General features: G+C 45.0%; 1 protein-coding gene across 8 annotated transcripts in view; it reads left to right on the top strand.

Annotated features, from left to right (window-relative positions):
• LOC140391693 (protocadherin Fat 3-like) overlaps positions 1-20896 on the top strand; it is a 1133162-nt gene that overhangs the window by 1038791 nt on the left and 73475 nt on the right. For all 8 annotated transcript variants that reach the window (XM_072476450.1, XM_072476451.1, XM_072476455.1 and 5 more), the window contains 4 exons: positions 2678-2875; positions 5745-6543; positions 9583-9717; positions 16754-16911. In XM_072476450.1, coding sequence (XP_072332551.1) covers positions 2678-2875; positions 5745-6543; positions 9583-9717; positions 16754-16911 — 1290 coding nt within the window. The remainder of the gene's footprint in view (positions 1-2677; positions 2876-5744; positions 6544-9582; positions 9718-16753; positions 16912-20896) is intronic.

Raw genomic sequence — 20896 nt, 5'->3', positions numbered from 1 at the left:
ACAAGGTCCGATGAAATATCATCGATCCAAAACATTAACTCTTGGCGTGCTCTCGAGCTCCCGTTGACCGGGGTCACACATCCGGTAATGGTCGCTAAATCCTGTGAGAGGCCAGAAACAGGTTTTGCGCCAGATAAATCTCAGAATGAGACTCCCCTCCCCGCCCCGCCTGCCGGTAATGTAATCAGGTTCATGCCCAGGAAGCGCGCGAGCTGCATTTCCATAAATTAACATCACATTCGCAAGTCTGATGCCGCTACTTCCGCCGTCATCCTAACTACCCACCCGGCATAACATCACCCGGTGCAAATCACTCCTGGATTTCAAAAATGAAAATCAGTCGAGATTACATGCGAGGGGTGCAAAGGTACATATTGCCCTTGGGTGATGATGGGCTTGACTGGGCATTCCTCCCTGGCACTTGGGCAGTGCCCCTTGGCAAGGGGCTCTCTGAGAAGCTCCATTGCAGGGATACTCGTTGTCCATGTGGATGGATTGTGGGTTGTCCGTGTGGGGGTTCCCTTATCTATGGGGGTTTGGGGTGTTTCCCTTTTACGTTTTACCTTTGAGAAGGAGACTAAACAGGTGGATGAGGGTAAAGCAGTTGATGTGATGTATATGGATTTCAGTAAAGCGTTTGATAAGGTTCCGCACGGTAGGCTACTGCAGAAAATACGGAGGTATGGGATTTAGGGTGATTTAGCAGTTTGGATCAGAAATTGGCTAGCTGGAAGAAGACAAAAGGCGGTGGTTGATGGGAAATGTTCAGACTGGAGTCCAGTTACTAGTGGTGTACCACAAGGATCTATTTTGGGGCCACTGCTGTTTGTCATTTTTATAAATGACCTGGAGGAGGGCGTAGAAGGATGGGTGAGTAAATTTGCAGATCACACTAAAGTCGTTGGAGTTGTGGACAGTGCGGAAGGATGTTGCAAGTTACAGAGAGACATAGATAAGTTGCAGCGCTGGGCTGAGAGGTGGCAAATGGAGTTTAATGCATAAAAGTGTGAGGTGATTCATTTTGGAAGGAATAACAGGAAGACAGAGTACTGGGCTAATGGTAAGATTCTTGGTAGTGTGGATGAGCAGAGAGATCTCGGTGTCCATGTACATAGATCCCTGAAAGTTGCCACCCAGGTTGAGAGGGTTGTTAAGAAGGCGTACGGTGTGTTAGCTTTTATTGGTAGAGGGATTGAGTTTCGGAGCCATGTGGTCATATTGCAGCTGTACAAAACTCTGGTGCAGCCGCATTTGGAGTATTGCGTGCAATTCTGGTCGCTGCATTATAGGAATGATGTGGAAGCATTGGAAAGAGTGCAGAGGAGATTTGCCAGAATGTTGCCTGGTATGGAGGGGAGATCTTATGAGGGGAAAGCTGAGGGACTTGAGGCTGTTTTCGTTAGAGAGAAGAAGGTTAAGAGGTGACTTAATTGAGGCATACAAGATGATCAGAGGATTAGATAGGGTGGACAGAGAGAGCCTTTTTCCTTGGATGGCGATGTCTAGCACGAGGGGGACATAGCTTTAAATTGAGGGGAGATAGATATAGGGCAGATGTCAGAGGTAGGGTCTTTACTCAGAGAGTAGTAAGGGCGTGGAATGCCCTGCCTGCAACAGTAGTGGACTCGCCAACACTAAGGGCATTCAAATGGTCATTGGATAGACATGTGGACGATAAGGGAATAGTGTAGATGGGCTTTAGAGTGGTTTCACAGGTCGGTACAACATCGAGGGCCGAAGGGCCTGTACTGCGCTGAAATGTTCTATGTCTATGCGGGGATGTTGATGTCTGTGGCAAGGGGTGGGGGTTCCCTGTATACATGGGGGTTTGTTTTTCTGTACATGGGGCTTCAGTGTCTTTGGAGGGGGCGGGGGAGGTGCCTTTCATATAAATCGGAGATCGAGGCATCCTTTAAAAGTGGCACCTCAGTCTCGGGATTCCTGGCATTTCCGGATTTCATAGCCCCCCCCCCCACAGCTGACTGTGACTCTCACTTCAGCTTTGAAATTGCGGAGGGTGCTGTTTAATATGGTGAGAAAAGCCGACTGTGCAGCTTGCAATCTTCTCGTCTGAGCCACAACCGTGCATTTTTAGGAAGATTCCGACTTATTTTTCTCTCTCCACAGATGCTGTCTTGCCTGCTGAGTGTTGCTATTAATGGCTAATGGTATTCTGGCATTCGTTGTAGATAAGTTCCTTAGATTATGAGTTAATTCAGACAATGTTTTGCACCTGATGTCAGGTAAAGCGTATTTTGTTTGGCAAGTAAGGAAGATAAAAATCTGCACGAGTACTTGCAGCGTTGTGTAAAAGAACACATCTGCCCTCTTCACGTAGGTAAATCAGTCCATTTATCACAGTCAGCCTGAATGAACACAAGTCCTAAAATGTACAGCTATATTTCACATTGGCATCTCACCATTTAGATGATTCAGTATGTGTAGACTACCAAGAATGTCAATTGCAAGAGTGCTGAAATCAATAATTTATTTCATCTGTATACATATTATAGGCTCTACAACTCAAAATTTAGAAAACAGCAACTTGTTTTGATAAGTGTAAAGTTCTATTTTCCAGAGTCAAGGTGAGCTATAAAAATGAAAGCTGAGTCATTGTATTCTCTGCTGATGTAATCGTTATTGCATTGAAATATATTAACTTTTCATGTGTTAAAAGGAAAATAATTCTGTTGGCACCAAAGTCCTGCAACTTTCAGTGACTGACAAAGACTCTTCCCACAATGGACCTCCATTCACATTCACTATTCTTGCTGGAAATGATGAGAATAAGTTTATTTTGGATCAACAAGGAGTTCTGCGATCTGCAATTGTATTTAAACAGAAGGATGCAACAGAATACGTTCTGCATGTGCAGGTAAGAGATTGTACCAGTCTTGTGTTTTTACTCCACCAGGAAGACCATTCCATTGGTTGATTTGCTTTTCAAAAGGTGGATGCTGTATGGAATCCTGGTATCCTTTATGTAAAGGAAGAAAAGTTGTACTGGAACTTTATTAATTTCCATAATTCAAACACAATGCCTTTAATAGGAATTTGCTTTCCTTATTTTGCTTCTTAACACACAGCATTTTCTCAACTGAATCTTTTGACTGAAACTCCATGAGTTACCTGTCAGAAGAGGACAATGCAAATTGCCAATCTTGAGACTGATAATCAACCTGTTTTGTTGCGTTGCTAACATCAAAAGGATCTTACATAGTACTGAAATTATAGTTGACCTAGTGCATGATTATGAACACAAGTAAAATAGTTTTGAAAACATTGCTTTTGAATTTATAGTTTCCATTGACATTTAATTGTGAATTTTACTAGGGTACAAAGAAGCTTGTTCTAATTCTAAACTCCATTAGCAGGATGCAAATCCGTTTCATGTCAACGACCAGTGAGCTTCCCAATCCAACATGGCTGGCACCAGCAGAGGATCCTGACATTAAACTGATTTTTGGCCTCCCGCTGATCTCTCTCTCTCTCTCTCTCTCTATCAATCTCTCCTCTCTCCTCTCTCTCTCTCTCTCTCTCTCTCTTCCCCCCCCCCCCCCCCCCAAACCCCACTGGAGTGAATTTTTATATACTTCTATCAGCTGTTATTTACAGGGATGCACATTACAATCATACATCTCCTAATGCAACAACCACAGTCTGCTCCTGTTTATAGGAGCACACAAGCATTCTCACTACCTACAAAACATTGAAGACAATTAATATGCAGTTAACATTGAGCAGGATTCTCCATTCAGAGCACTATGTTCTCCTGTCAGAGTTGAATTTCAACCTCAATCGATTCCCAACCTTTGGTATGCAAATTTATGCATGGCATCCGCCTGTCTGTAAGCCCCCTAGAAGAGGACCTTTATCACGAAGCCTCTCTCCCCAAGGATAGAAGATGGAAACTAGAGAGCAACAAAAGAAAACATTGCTTTAACAGTTACCTGGGCAATACATCTGCTGGTTCAGGCAGAGGAAGCAGCACCTGTCAATTTCTGGAAAGAGAAAACTAGTCAGCTGGGTTTAAACCACCTCAGATATTTGATCTGCAAGCCATTCAACAAAGAACAATACAGCACAGGAACAGGCCCTTCGGCCCTCCAAACCTGAACCGGTCAGGAAACCAACCTTTGACAAAACCCTCAGCACTACCTTGTGCCGTATCCCTCCATACCCATCCTATCTATGTGTTTGTCAAGATGCCTTTTGAACGCCGTTAATGGATCTGCTTCCACAAACTCCCCTGGCACTCACCACCTGCCTCACACATCTCCTCTAAACTTTACCCCATAGACCTTAAACCGATGCCCCCTGGTGACTGACCCCTCCACCCTACAAAAGAGTGCCTGCCCATCCACTCTATCCATGCCCCTCATAATCTTGAACGACCTCTATCAGATCACCCCTCAACCTCTGTCTTTCTAATGAAAACATAGTCATAGAGCCCTTACAGTGCAGAATGAGGCCATTCAGCCCATCGAGTTTGCACAAATCCATGTCCCACCCTACCGCTGCAACCCCATAACCTAACCTTCACATCCATGGACACTAAGGGGCAATTTAGCATGGCCAACCCACCTACCCCGTACATCTTTGGACTGCGGGAAGAAACAGGAGCACCTGGAGGAAACCCAGGCAGACATGGGGAGGATATGCAAACTCCACATAGATAGTGACCCAAGATCAGAATTGAACCCGGGTCCTTGGCGTTGTGAGGCAGCAGTGCTAACCACTGTGCTGCCGTGCTGCCCCATAATTCATTCATTTCTCTTTGATATTGATTTTATTAGGCTGTGATTGAAATATCCAATCCAGAGAACTGAATTGAATTTCTGACAAAGGTCTCCTTCCTGGGGGGGGCGGGGGGGGGGGGGGGTCTTGTAATGGCTATCTTTATTTTGGGGATAACTTTATTATTAATAATAACAATAATAATCTTCTATTGTCGCAAGTATGAAGTTACTGCGAAAAGCCCCTAGTCACCACATTCCGGCGCCTGTTCAGGTAAGCTGGTATGGGAATTGACCCCCGCGCTGCTGGCTTGTTCTGCATCACAAACCAGCTGTCTAGCCCACTGAGCTAAACCAGCCCTATGGGCTCTATTTAGGGGATCTATTTAGGGGATCTCTGGTGGAGGCGGAGAGGGTGGTCTAGTGGGGGTGGGGTGGGCAAGTCAAGCATTTTATGGGAGGTCGGAGAATGGTCCTCAGATGGACATTAGGGGCAACTCCCTTAAAGAGTTATCCCCTTGGCCTACCGCAAGATCCACCTCATCAGGGCCACGCTTATCAAGACCAGCAGTAATTCTTGCCCATGTGATTCCTGGCCCAGAGGAGCAGAGAATCACACTGGCCCGGAGAATATGGCCGGTATTCTCTGATAATGGGGCTATGTCCCCACGCCCACCAGAAAACGGGCGCGAATCACTCCAGGCTTTTTTCCTGTTGTCTTCATGATGCTGGATTCTCCACCTCATCAGTAACTCTGCTACCAGTGACGCGAGGCAGAGAATCCAGCCCATTGTCTTCCTTTGGGGGATCTGCATTGTATGTGTTGTAGAGCTTTGAAGCAGTACTGTGTGAATGATGTTTTGGCCCCAAGACTTTAAAACACAGAGAGAATTCTGGAAAGAATGCTATTTTTTGGAAGCCACATGTCTATTCTTGTGTTTTCTCCGATTAACTCCAAACTAAAAATGAAGAGTTTAATATGTTTGTTGTTTGCCCCACATTTGACAGGCTCAGGACACTGGTAAGCCACCACTGACTGCTTTCACCTATATTCTTGTTCGTGTGATCGACGAAAGCATTCATAAACCAACTGCTATTCCACTTGAAATCTTTATTTCCACAATGGAGGACGAATTCCCAGGAGGTGTGATTGGGAAGATCCATGCTACTGATCAAGATATATATGACATTCTTACCTACAGTTTTAAGTCAGACCAAAGAAGTCTATTCACCATAAATAGCCAAGATGGAAAGATTATTGCACTTGGGGGCCTGGATAGTGGCAATTATGTTTTGAATGTGTCTGTCAGTGATGGGCGCTTCACCGTGCCTGTTGAAGTGGTAGTTCATGTTGAGCAGGTGACTCAGGGTATGCTGAACAATGCAATAACTGTTCAGTTTGAAAACATCTCTCCTGAAGATTTTATTGGACTTCATCTCCATGGATTTAGGCAGAGCCTTCGGAACATTATTGTTGCCCAAAAGCAGGACACTCTTCATATCCTTAGTATCCAGCCAGTCGCAGGCACACGTCAACTAGAAGTGTTGTTGGCAGTGCAAATGTACAGAAATGGGTTCTACAAATCTGCTTATTTGATTCAGAAACTTAGCAATGCAAAAAAGGACCTAGAAAATGGCCTCCATATTTCTGCTATCGTGGATAAAAGTTGCTCTGGTGAGGAATGCCAAGAACAGTATTGTGAACAGGTGATTGCTCCAGAAACACAGTCCATGATGACCTACAGCACTGCAAGGATTAGCTTTGTGTCTCTGCGATATTACAGGGGTGCAACATGCACTTGTAATGGTGAGTAATACAGAACCCAGGCAGCATTTTTAAAACTATTAAAACAGTATGTTTTAAAATAAAACAAGATTTTATGATAAATCTCTAAATTTATCAGTGTAATTTTTATGACCGTTTTGATAATATTGGTATATTTGTAGTTTCAGATTTGCAAATGGGCATTTGTCACATAATTACAGCATTTTTACATATGGATGCCATGGGCGAAATTCTCCGGAAATGGCGCGATGTCCGCCGACTGGCGCCCAAAGCAGCGCAAATCAGTCGGGCATCGTGCCGCCCCAAAGGTGTGGAATGCTCCGCATCTTGGGGGGCCGAGCCCCAACCTTAAGGGACTGGGCCCGAGCCGGACGAATTTCCGCCCCGCCAGCTGGCGGAAAAGACCTTTGGTGCCCTGCCAGCTGGCGCGGAAATGACATCTCCGGGCGGTGCATGCGCGGGAGCAGCGGCAGCAGCTAACGGCATTCCCGCGCATGCGCAGTGGAGGGAGTCTTTTCCGCCTCTGCCATGGTGGAGACCGTGGCGAAGGCGGAAGGGAAAGAGTGCCCCCACGGCACAGGCCCGCCCGCGGATCGGTGGGCCCCGATCGCGGGCCAGGCCACCGTGGGGGCACCCCCCGGGGCCAGATCGCCCCGTGCCCCCCCCAGGACCCCGGAGCCCGCCCGCGCCACCTTGTCCCGCCAGTAAGGTAGGTGGTTTAATCTACAACGGCGGGACAGGCATTTTAGCGGCGGGACTTTGGCCCATCCAGGCCGGAGAATCGCGGGGGGGGGGGGGCCCGCCAATCGGCGCGGCGCGATTCCCGCCCCCGCCGAATATCCGGTGGTGGAGAATTCGTCAACCAGCGGGGGTGGGATTCACACCAGCCCCCGGCGATCCTCCGACCTGGCGGGGGGTCGGAGAATCTCACCCCATATTTCTTAATCAAGCAATATAGTTTAATGCTATTGAAAATGCATTAAAGTAATTACAGCCACGCTTTCTCCCTTGATGAGCCCAACAAAGCTGAGAAAGAAGGCGATGCATAAATTGGAAAATAATTTTGGCACTTATAGCTGTTACTGTGATTGCTCACTTGTGGCTTTATTTTAAAGGCAATGTGGTAGAATTTCCACTTTGCGTACAATTGCCGATTCCGGCATGAATTTCTGCTCAAAGTTATTTGCACATTACCAAGCTTTATATCGTGAAAAATGTGAAAAAATGTTCAGTAGGGCAGTTAAATCAGTGGGACCTTTCCAAACAGAACCAAGGTGATCCTGGTCTCCCAAACCATAGTAAGAGATGTAAAAATGCCATGTACCTGTGTAGTTCGCAGAGGTATAAAAGTTTTTTTTTAAATTGCTTCAAAACATTTCCTTCATATGTTTGAATGTGTTGAATTTGTGAAGTTTGAGTGAAACAGCTAAACATTGATTCCCCCCAAAATAAGCAATTTTAATCAAAGGATCCACCTCTGAGTAACCTAATTTTAAATGAATTGATATGCACTTAAAAATACATTCAAAACTATTTTCTCATTATATCAGTGTTTTGATCAATTTCTTGATAAGTTAAAAGAAAAATGAAATATATAAGTTTGAAACAAATAGTTTAGTGTCCTTGCACCCAAAGAAGCAGCTTCATATTTTGACACCTTCCTGAAGGCCTGAATGATCACAGTTATTGGACATTTGCAGTGGTGATTAATTCACCACAGGGGATGGCCAGTTTGTGGATTGGATCTGCTTTCAGAAAGATGTTTTAAAACTCGTGCAAAGTATCATAGAAGTTTATGTTGTGCTAAATGCAAATTGTACTTCAAATACTGCAATGCTATTGTGACAGTACATTGACTTTACCCAATCGCGCCATAAAAACGAATGAGGTTGAGTAGAAACTCTACCGCTGTTTCTTTATTGTCCAGTGTAGCATCTTGTAGTCAAAAGAAGTGTAAAGTGTTTCAAGACTGAAGAATAATACCAATTCAATGAAAGCTGTGACCCGGTTGAAAGTATTTGGCACAAGCAATGTAGCAGACAGTTTTGTTGCCAAATAGGGATTCTGGCCGACAACAAGTCAGTGCAGCAAAGTTATAAGACCATAAGACATAGGAGCGGAAGTAAGGCCATTCGGCCCATCGAGCCCACTCCACCATTCAATCATGGCTGATTACAACTCCATTTACCCGCTCTCTCTACGTAGCCCTTAATTCCTCGCGAAATCAAGAATTTATCAACTTCTGTCTTAAAGACACTCAACGTCCCGGCCTCCACCGCCCTCTATGGCAATGAATTCCACAGACCCACTACTCTCTGGCTGAAGAAATTTCTCCTCATCTCTGTTCTAAAGTGACTCCCTTTTATTCTAAGGCTGTGCCCCCGGGTCCTAGTCTCCCCTGCTAATGGAAACAACTTCCCTACATCCACCCTATCTAAGCCCTTCATTATCTTGTAAGTTTCTATTAGATCTCCCCTCAACCTCCTAAACTCCAATGAATATAATCCCAGGATCCTCAGACGTTCATCGTATGTTAGGCCTACCATTCCTGGGATCATCCGTGTGAATCTCTGCTGGACCCGCTCCAGTGCCAGTATGTCCTTCCTGAGGTGTGGGGCCCAAAATTGCTCACAGTATTCTAAATGGGGCCTAACTAATGCTTTATAAAGCTTCAGAAGTACATCCCTGCTTTTATATTCCAAGCCTCTTGAGCAAAGCTATTATGGTACAGCAGTTGCACTCAATTTTATTTCTTAAGCTAAATATTGACAGTGAGCTGATTCTGATCTGTAAAATGGAAAAAGAATTGTGTTAAGATAAAGCCCATGACTTATCACTTTAAGACTCCTAGTAGCATATCATTACTACTAAAATTAAATAAAAATAAAAATAAAATAAAACCAGCTTCCTGATTTTTTTTTTAAAAAGGGACCTGAAATTTTTTGGGATGGGAACAAGGACATTCCTGGTTGGTTGAAACTTTGTACACTAAAGTGTTTGGAGTGATGCTGCAGTTAGCATCAAAAACTCTTGTTGTAAATCTTTTCTTTTCAATGGCAGGTGATCTCTGCCCTGTTGTTTCTGATGTTTGCCAAGAGGAACCTTGCCCAAGTGACATGTATTGTGTTAGAGGTGGTGCAGGACGCGGACCATATATCTGTCAGTGTCCACCAGGAAACCTGGGAGAATGTTCAGGTGAGAAAGATGTTTGCACATGTCACTCGGAAAAAATAACTTCAGTTCACTGCTGTATTTCAGTTCAGTGAATCTCAAATGCAAAACCTCAAAAGGTGCGTTAGTTAAAACATCAGGGGCAGAATACTCCGGGCGTTCGCCAGAGGCAGGATTCTCTGGTTTCGCCGGCAGCGTAACGGGTCCCGCCTGCAAACATGTTCCCCAGTTGAATGGGATGACTCCAATAGGACTTCCCATTGACAGGCAGCGGGAGTAGAAAATCCTTACAGCGAACGGCACACCAAATTCGCTGGCCTCGCCAGCAGCGGTGGTGGGGCAGAATTGCCACCGAGAATGCGGGCATCCTATCTTTCGTATAGGAGTGAAAATCGGGTGTGAAGAGATGGTAAGAATCCAGTTCTGAAGACTGGTAGAATATTTCTAAAGGGCAGAATTTTTCGACTTTTTTTCCAAAGTGTTGTCTCCGGTGGGAAAAGCGGAGGACAGACCACCAGGTGCCTTGCTGGGTTTTCCTGCCATATATTTAAGCACTTGGATTTTAATAAAGTTAACATCATGTCAGCCGTGTAGCATGAGCCCGCCCTGCCAGCAACCTTGGCCCTCGACTCCTGATCAGGGCGACGACTTTAATGGGTCTGACAAATAAAAATAAAATTAGGAACCCGACGGACACAAGACCTCACCATGATCCTCCTCAACGGAAGACCCCCCTTTGCAGTGCCTGGGGCAGTGCGCAAACACTGCCAGCGCACTGCCTAGGCATTGCATTCTGCCTGCCCAGAGGCTGTACTTACATGTGCGCTTCCAGCAGGGTCTGTTCACGTGTTCCCCTGCCGATGTGACTTCACACCTCCAGGGGAGATGATACAAGGGGCAATACGCTAAGTAGTTATAAATAGATGCAAATAAGCTAGCACACCTTTCATGGCAGGAGCACAATTATGTCACTGGTAGGGGTGGGGACAATCTCAACAGGAACACCCATCAGCGCAAAGTTCCTACCTAATTCTCCACCCCCTCCACAATTTCCACTCTCTGAAAGTGAAGGTGGAAAATCCCTCCCACAGATATCTTCTAAATGGCAAACACCAACAGTTAACCATGTTTGAAACTCTATTCATTGAGACTGAATATCATCAATAGAAATTGCTCAAATTGGACTGAATTGAGAGGAAGATCATGAGACAATGCATTGAACACAACTGATAATTTTATCAACTATTAACAATTATTGCTGGAATTCCACATGGAACAAAGAACAAAGAAAAGTACAGCACAGGAACAGGCCCTTCGGCCCTCCAAGCCTGCGCCGACCATGCTGCCCGTCTAAACTAAAATCTTCTCCACTTCCGGGTCCGTATCCCTCTATTCCCATCCTATTCATGTATTTGTCAAGAAGCCCCTTAAACGTCACTATCGTCCCTGCTTCCACCACTTCCTCTGGCAGCACGTTCCAGGCACCCACTACCCTCTGTGTAAAAAAACTTACCTTGTACATCTCCTCTAAACCTTGCCCCTCGCACCTTAAACCTATGCCCCCTCTACCCTGGGAAAAAGTCTCTGACTATCCACTCTGTCTATGCCCCTCATAATTTTATAGACCTCTATCAGGTCGCCTCTCAACCTTCTTCATTCCAGTGAGAACAAACCAAGTTTATTCAACCTCCTCATAGCTAATGCCCTCCATACCAGGCAGCATCCTGGTAAATCTCTTCTGCACCCTCTCTAAAGCCTCCACATCCTTCTGGTAGTATGGCGACCAGAATTGCACACTATACTCCAAGTGTGGCCTAACTAAGTTTCTGTACAGCTGCCACATGACTTGCCAATTTTTATACTCAATGCCCTGGCCAAAGAAGACAAGCATGCTCTATGCCTTCTTGACTACCTACTCCACCTGTGTTGCCCCTTTCAGTGACCTGTGGACCTGTACACCAAGATCTCTCTGACTGTCAATATTCTTGAGAATTCTACCATTCACTATATATTCTCTACCTGTATTAGACCTTCCAAAATGCATTACCTCACATTTGTCCAGATTAAATCCATCTGCCATCTCTCCGCCCAAGTCTCTAAACAATCTAAATCCTGCTGTATCCTCTTGACAGTCCACATCGCTATCCGCAATTCCACCAACCTTTGTGTCGTCCGCAAACTTACTAATCAGACCAGTTACATTTTCCTCCAAATAATTTATATATACTATGAACAGCAAAGGTCCCAGCACTGATCCCTGCGGAACACCACTAGTCACAGCCCTCCAATTAGAAAAGCACCCTTCCATTGCTACTCTCTACCTTCTATGACCTAGTCTGTTCTGTATTCACCTTGCCAGCTCACCTCTGATCCTGTGTGACTATTCTCCAGTCCTCTGGGACATCACCTGAAGACAGTGAGGATCCAAAGATTTCTGTCAAGGCCTCAGCAATATCCTCTCTTGCCTCCTTCAGTATTCTGCGGTAGATCCCATCAGGCCCTGGGGACTTATCCAACTTAATATTTTTCAAGACGCCCAACAGCTCGTCTTTTTGGATCTCAATGTGACCCAGGCTATCTACACACCCTTCACCAGACTCCACATCCACCAATTCCTTCTCTTTGGTGAATACTGATGCAAAGTATTCATTTAGCACCTCACCCATTTCCTCTGGCTCCACACATAGATTCCCTCCCCTGTCCTTCAGTGGGCCAATCCTTTCCCTGGCTACCCTCTTGCTTTTTATGTACGTGTAAAAAGCCTTGGGATTTTCCTTAACCCTATTTGCCAATGACTTTTTGTGACCCCTTTTAGCCCTCCTGACTCCTTGCTTAAGTCCCTTCCTACTTTCCTTATATTCCGCACTGGCTTCGGCTGTTCCCAGCCTTCTAGCCCTGACAAATGCCTTCTTTTTCTTTTTGACGACCTACAATATCTCTCGTTATCCAAGGATCGCGAAACTTGCCACATTTATCTTTCTTCCTCACAGGAACATGCCGGTCCTGAATTCCTTTCAACTGACATTTGAAAGCCTCTCACATGTCAGATGTTGATTTACCCTCAAACATCCGCCCCCAGTCTATGTTCTTCAGTTCCCACCTAATATTGTTATAATTAGCCTTCCCCCAATTTAGCACATTCACCCTAGGGACTACTCTTATCCTTGTCCACCAGCACTTAAAAACTTACTGAATTGTGGTCACTGTTCCCAAAATGCTCCCCTCTTGAAATCTCTGGGAATGGCCACATTCCCAGTCATAAAATTTGAGGGTGAGCCCATCTCCAAATTGGCCAGTGTACTCCACTGCCATTTCATGGCTGTCGAGCCAGTGAGTAAAAATAAGTTCCGGCTTTTCACTGGGACCAGGCTAGGATGTCCTGGTGTGGAGGGCTGCGTTCTTCAGGACAGGGTGTTGCAAAACTGGAGGGGGGAACAACCTTTGGGGGAGGGCCTCCATTGGGCATACCTGGTGGCATAGACACCTGACACTGGTACCCACCACTGCAGATAGAATCCCAGCAATGAGACCAGACCCTTAAGTGGTCATTAATTGGTCACTTAAGGGCCTCAAATGTCCCCGGACGATTGGGCCACCCAATCTCTTGTGCCATGGGTAAATTCCCAGTGGCAGCAGGTACGTAACAGGCACAATGCTGCAGTCATGCTGTTTCCTTTTTCAATTTTTAAAAGGTTGGTTATTTAAATAACCCGGCCGATTGTGTTTTCTTTCAAATCTCACAAGCAGGTGACTTTTTTATTTTAAAGGACTGGCCTTTTAAATAACGTGACAGCTTGACAGTCCAACATTGACTTTCTGCTCCCCCCACTGGCCCCCCCACGGCCCCAACCATATATTGCCAGATATTGGGCATAGAGTACTGCAACTGAAGCAGGCCGAGGATAACACTGTTGAGTTTAACTCGTTCAATAGGAGCTATCAGTTGCTTATTTATCTGAAGACTTTAAACGTATCTCAATTTGTGAATGAGTATAATCTAAACATCAGACTAATGTTGAAAGTAACCATACACTCACTAAGGCACTCAAATGAAATAATTGGTTGTTGAGTTCACTTAAACTTTGAACTCCTTTCTGTTGACTTTTCATAATTGTATATACACACAGAACGATAGTGGTTCCTACTGGATTTGTTGCTACCATAATTTTAGTTGCTTACTGTCAACAGCCGGATGGTGAGCAGCTGTTGCCTACGGCTTCTGTTACTCAATGTGGCCTTTTGACCATTCACCCTGACTGATGTGGTATGACTAATTGGATGGTTGTAGCAGTTATACACACTGCCCTGAGATGGGGAGAGGTGAGAAGCACAATTTTTAAAAAATGGGTGCAGACTTTTCAAGGAAGCAGGACTGGTGCTTAGAAGGAAGAGGAACACACTGTACGAAAAGTGTGTTTGCCAGCCAATTATTTGTGACACTGGTGAGCAGAAGACTCTCATTTCCAGTGTCTGAGGCTCCAAGTGTATGCCACAAAGGTTTTTAAAAACACTGATTTTCAGATAAATTATGAAATGCTGTGCTTCAGGATGTGCCTCTCCAGTTGATCCATTGATCTTATTATGTGTTTTCGGATGATCTATTTAATTCAATAACACTATCTGGCCTTAAGGAGAAAGGACATGTTAACTTCTGTTTGGCAGAATAGTCCTTTTTTATTTACATGGAAAATAATCTGGTCCTTATAAACAATCACATCAAGCTTTTCTCATGTCGATTTAATTCTGCTTTCTTGAAATTGTCTTGCATGTCATAAAGCCATGGGGATTATTGGGAGGCGGTGGCATAGTGGTATTGACACTGGAGTAATAATCCAGAAATCCAGAGTATTCTGGGGTCCCAGGTTCAAATCCTGCCCTGCAGATGGTGGAATTTAAATTCAATAAAAGAAATCTGGAATTAAAATCTAGTGATGACAATGAAAGCATTGTCGATTGTCGTAAAAACCCATCTGGTTCACTAATGTCCTGTAGGGAAGGAAATCTGCCATCCTTACCTGGTCTGGCCTATATGTGACTCCAGACCCACAGCAATGTTGTTGACTCGTAACTGCCCCTCAATTAGGGATGGGCAATAAATGCTGGCACAGCCTGCAACATCCAGTCCCTTGAACGAGTGAAAAAAAGAATTAGGGGCAGCACGGTAGCACAAGTGATTAGCACTGTGGCTTCACAACGCCAGGGTCCCAGGTTCAATTCCCTGCTGGGTCACTGTCTGTGCGGAGTCTGCATGTTCTCCTTGTGTCTGCGTGGGTTTCCTCCAGGTGCTCCGGTTTCGTCCGACAGTCCAAATACGTGCAGGTTAGGTGGATTGGACATGATAAATTGCCCTTAGTATGCAAAAGAGGTTAGGAGGGGTTATTGGGTTACAGGGATAGGGTGGAAGTGAGGGCTTAAGTGGGTCGATGCAGACTCGATGGGCCGAATGGCCTCCTTCTGCACTGTATGTTCTATGTTATAAGTTATGAGCCAAAATTTGTTCTCTAATTTCAATTACAATAATACAGGATTCCAATGGTAATTGGATGCCATTTTTGCCTACAACAGTAATGTGCTTCAAAATAATTTATTGGATTTGAAGTATTTTGGGATGTCCTGGGGTGTAATAGATGCTATATAACTGCAAGCTCATTCATTATTTTTCTTTTTATATCGTCAATATATTCGCATTTATTTAAACAATGGAATTACCACATTTACCTAAACTGTTATAAATATGTTCCTATTTCTACAAAATCAGAATTACTTTGAGATGTTAATCATTCTTGAATTCAGTACACAATATATAGAATTGCATATGCCATTCAATGTATGAAGTGTAATAAATCCCACTTCTGGCCTTGAATTTTGCTCGCAGAGTCAGGACAATTCCAAGCTCCGCAAATCCGACCTGGGACAAGGTGCCCCAGAAGCTGGGATTTTCATTCCAGGGTGGCTGGCTTCTCCGAGAGTCTGGCCCATTTCCCCCAGAACGCATGCAGAAGGTGCTGGGAGTGGGGCCAGGCGGGGCAGAAGGCCTGCCTCTGTGCACCAGTGTTGTGTCCAAGATTTTAAGAAAGTTGACAAAATAAAAAACAGCCTTCCAGCTCTTATCCACCACACCTTCTCACCTCCCCATGCCCTATCTCCTTGGTGCTCTTTAATAAAGCTTTAATTGTTCTTTAGGATATATTTTCAGTTCATTACATCTCAGGACTTTATGATAAGAATAACATGGACAAGCTGGTATCCATGTCAAAAATAAGTAAACCTTAGGAAAAATGTTTGAAAGCAAACTTTCTTTGTCTCATGATGTGGCTTTGATCGTGTTGATCTTTGTATAATTTTGCTATCCAGGTGAATAGTAGAGATTCTTGGTGGGATTCGCCCCGACGGTAGAGGCAGCTTGCCATTGGCCGTCGACGAGATGATCTGGTCCTGTTATTGTCTGCGGCATTTTGCGTGGCTCACCCGTCCCCACTACCAGGAAACTGGCACGGAGGGTTGCCTTTGACAGGGCTGGAAGATCCCACTGACAGAAAGTGCCAGAAAATCCCACTCCCCATATTCTTTAGGTTGTTCCTTAAAAGTTTCTCTTCTATTTGTATATTATACATTCATCTTCGTAGCATTCTTAGGTAAATACACCTAATTGTTCTAGGTTGTTACTAATTTAATTACAAAGTGCATTAAAATGAACAAGAAAGAATAATATTGATAAAGAGTGCTATATTTTGTTAAACATACAAAGAGGCCTGGACCGGAATTCTCCGGTCGTTGGGATTCTCTGTTCCCGCCGGCAGCTCACCCCCCGCCCACTGGTTTCCCAGCGGCGTAGGGTGGCTTCAATGAGAAATCCCATTGACAAGCGGCAGGAATAAAGAATCTGACTGATAGCGAATGTCACTCTGCTGAGAAACACGCGGCTGGGGGAGCAGAGGATCGAATCCCCTCATCACATTTTGTAATAAAATTGATTATGATATGTTCCGAATAACATATTCACAAATTTTATGTGAATGCATTTTTAATGTTTCCCAATGGATTTCCTTAATCTATTCAGGTCACGCATCCCTTAGTTTTGCTGGAAACAGTTACATTAAGTATCGGGTGGCAGAAAGCAGCAGAAGAGATGAACTGAAATTGGGGCTGCATTTGAGAACACTGCAGAGTAATGGAATAATAATGTATGCTGAAGGAGAATATTGTGTCATTCTGAAGGTAAATAAAATGTATTAATGCCAGTACATTTATGGCTCACGCAATCAGTAAATATGATGCACTATTTTCTGGAATGATTGTTGCCTTTGCATTTCAGTATGTAATTTCTTTCTTTAAGAATCCAGCTGAAGAAGTAAAATCTAATACCACCTTGTGACATACAAAAAGTGTGTAAGCGTATTCACAACTGGATTGTCATTGTGCATGAATATGTCATGACTCGAGCTGCCACTGTAACAGATATTATATCAGTTGTACTGTGGTGACATGTTATGTACACAGAAGTGTCAATCTTGCAGTGGTGCTTGTGTAAAATTTAATGGAGGAAATGAGCTCTGATGCTGAAAATCTATCACTTAGTGGGTCTGAGGGTGTGCAAAGCTGACACTGGCATCAATATAAATATGAACTCCACGTATCTGAGTATGCTGATGGTCTGGACCTTGTTTTTGCTGACACTTAAGAGCAAATTGCAATGCAGACAGTGTAGCTCAGGAATTGGTTCAATGGGTACTCAGACTGAATCAGGTTATGAACTTTAAGGAGTCGGCTCCCTGGCGCCATAGATCTAGGAAAGCAGCAGCCAAAGTGATATTGTCAGCTGCATCTACTGCAATGCGTGCTGATCTCATCCCCCTAATAAACAGTTTCTTGTTTCTGGAGCCATTGCAGTTGCTTCCACATACAAAGCATTAGTGAGCATACCAGATGTTTCTGAGGGTCACGGCTTCCAGTAATAGAGTTGTCAGTAGGATCGATCATCTCCTGTATCTGTTAAGTACATGTACCCCAGAAAAGCATTTCATTTTTATTAAAGCCACAAATCATCTCTATTCAGCTCTGTAAAGCAATGGGACATCAAGTACTTGAAAATGAAAAAATGCTGCTCAGTGTGCAGCCCAAATATTCAGTGTCATCATTGTCAATTAGAGCCTTATAATCTTTCATCCCTCTGCTGTAATTTATCCTAATGTTAAAAAAAATTAGATGCTTTTTGGTCTGCCTTCAGTACACATCCAAACATTTCATCAGAAGGTGTAATGAAGTGCTAAATAATGGGCGCGATTCTCCCAGCCCGCGCCGGGCTGGGAGAATCGCCGCAACCGCGCCAAGCCGCTCCAACACTGGCGCGCGATTCTCCGAGGTGTGGAGAATCGGCGCCATTTGCACCAGCGCGTTTGGCGCAGCGCCGTTCGCGGGCTGCTGTACTCGGCGGGGCCGTCGATTCTCCGGCCTGAATGGGCCGAGCGGCTGCGCGGAAAAAGCAGATTCCCGCCGGCGCCGTCCACACCTAGTTGCTGCTGGCGGGAACTCTGCGCGAAGGGTTGGGGGGGAGCCTGTGTGGGGGGGGGGCCTCCATCCCCGAGGGGGGCCTACGATGGGGTCTGGCCTGTGATCGGGGCCCACCGATCGGCGGGCCGACCTCTTCCCCCCCCCCCCAGGCCTACTTTGTTGCGTGTCCGGCCCCAGAACCCCCACGCCATGTTGCGTCGGGGCCGGAGCGTTCAGTAAGGCCACCGCGCATGCACGGGTTGGCGTGTCACCACTGTGTTTGCGCAGGTTGGCACCGCCCCCAGTGCGCGCCAGGAAGTAAGGCTGGAGCGGCGTGAGCTGCTCCAACGCCTTGCTAGCCCACTGTGGGGGCCAGAAACGGTAGTCCCCACGCCCGTTTTGCACCGTCGTGAAACGCGACGCGTTCACGATGGTGTGAACACTTTGTCTCCATTTCGGAGAATCGCGCCCAATGACTCAGGATTTATAAAAGTTAGATTAAAGAATCCACCTGGCTCTTCCAAGAATGACATTAATAAGTATGCTCCAATTAAGATTTTGCAAACCCACACTTTACATGGTTCGTAATGTGATTTCCCTTAATCCAACCAGAGTTTTCTTTATTTTGAAGGCAAAAAATCGCTATCAGTCGGTGTTTAACTTCATATGGAGAACCTGAAGAATGGATGCTAAGTGGCATTTGTCTAATTTTAGGATCATAATTCTACTGTAATGTTTAAATCTTTGAATGCATTGTGCAGTTTGATAAAGTATGATTTTGGAGTTATTGTTAATTCAGTCATTTTATCTAAAATTGCACTGTTTTGAATTCCACATGATTGCTTGGTACAGAATGTGTACGTGATGATGATAATAATAATAGAGTGCAGAAATGTGGCTGTTGTCAGAATAAATAATCTGAAGTAAATATCGTTCACTCCCTATAAATTTATTTGAATATCGAAAGTATGGCTTCCGATGTTATCAAAGCATTTTGACATTAAAAATGCTAACGAGCTTAATAGAAGAGACACCTTGGAGCAATATAATTTAGTATTAACTAGTAAGAGAAGACACCCGTAAGCTGGCCAATGACATTATATCCGATCAGAATTTGATGGAAGCAGATGTGTCAATCTGCTTGCCTCAGGAACTCTTAGCTGAGCAAGATTCACATTTTTTTCTTGCTGGGTGATCTGCAGAGAAACCTTTCAGGGATTTAATAAGGCTGGATGTTCATCTGGAGACAGGGTGCGATTTCCCAAAGCTGCAATCACACCTCTCGCTCAGCATGTGCCCACCCACATTAACTTCATTGTGGGGTGGTGGGGATTGGCTGGAGGCAGAGCCTTAATCCCCTGAAGCAAACCTGAAGTGGAAACAGAGGTGGGTAGATACAAAGTGGGCATAAAAATGTAGCCGGTCTGATTAGTAAGTTCGCGGATGACACCAAGGTTGGTGGAGTGGCAGATAGTATTGAGGATTGTCAAAAGATACAGCAGGACATAGATAGGTTGCAAACTTGGGCAGAGAAATGGCAAATGGAGTTTATTCGGACATATGTAAGGTAATGCATGTTGGTAGGTCTAACATAGAAGGCAAAACTCTCAGGAATATAGAAAGGCAGAGAGGTCCACAGATCTTTGTAGGTGGCAACACGGGTGGGCAAGTTAGTCAAGAAAGCATATGGAATGCTTGCCTTCATTGGACGGGGCATCAAGCATAAAAACTGGCAAGCCATGCTACAGTTGTATAGGACCTTGGTAAGGCCGCACTTGGAATATTGCGCACAATTCTGGTCGCCACACTTCCAGAAGGATGTGGAGAGGGTGCAGAGGAGGTTTACCAGGATGTTGCCTGGGTGTTAGCTATGTGGAGAGGCTAAATAGACTCAGACTGTTTTCATTAGAATGACGGAGGTTGAGTGGTGACCTGATAGAGGTCTACAATATTATGAGGGGTATGGATAGAGTGGTTGGGCAGGCACCCTTTTCCAGGATGGAGGGGTCAGTCACCAGGGGGCATAGGTTTAAGGTCCTTGGGGCAAAGTTGTGAGGAGATGTGCGAGGCAGGTTTTTTACACAGAGGGAGGTGAGTGCCTGGAACGCGTTGACAGGGGAGGTTGAGGAAGCAGATCCATTAACGGCGTTCAAAAGGCATCTTGACAAATACATGGATAGGGTGGGTATAGAGCGATACGGCACAAGGAATTGCTGAGGGTTTTGGCAAAGGTTGGTATGACCGGTACAGGCTTGGAGGGCCGAAGGGCCTGTACCTGTGCTGTATTATTCTTTGTTCTTTGCATGCTTTAGGTTAGCTTGCCTAGTTGGTGTGGCCTCAACAACACTCGAGGAGCTCAACACTATCTAAGACACTGTAGCCTGCTTGATCAGCACACCATGCACCAGCTTATACGTTCACTCTCTCCATCACTGATGCATAGTGGCTGCAGTGTGTACCACATACAAGATGCAGCAACCTGCCAAGTCTGTTTCAACAGAAACTTCCAAACTCTGACCTCCACCATCGAGAAGGACAAGGGCAGCAGACACCAAGGAACACCACCACGCAGCAAGTGTCCCTCCATTCTGACTTGGAACGAGATCACCATTTCTTCATTATCCATCAAAATCCTGGAACTCCTTTCTTAACAGCACTGTGAATCACATGAATTTCAGCAGCTCAAGAAGGCGGTACACCACTACATTCTTTA

Source organism: Scyliorhinus torazame, chromosome 15 (assembly GCF_047496885.1).
Source record: "Scyliorhinus torazame isolate Kashiwa2021f chromosome 15, sScyTor2.1, whole genome shotgun sequence".
Classification (NCBI taxonomy): Eukaryota; Metazoa; Chordata; class Chondrichthyes; order Carcharhiniformes; family Scyliorhinidae; genus Scyliorhinus; species Scyliorhinus torazame.
Note: the sequence above shows the minus strand (reverse complement) of the source record. Positions and strands in the feature narration are given on the sequence as shown.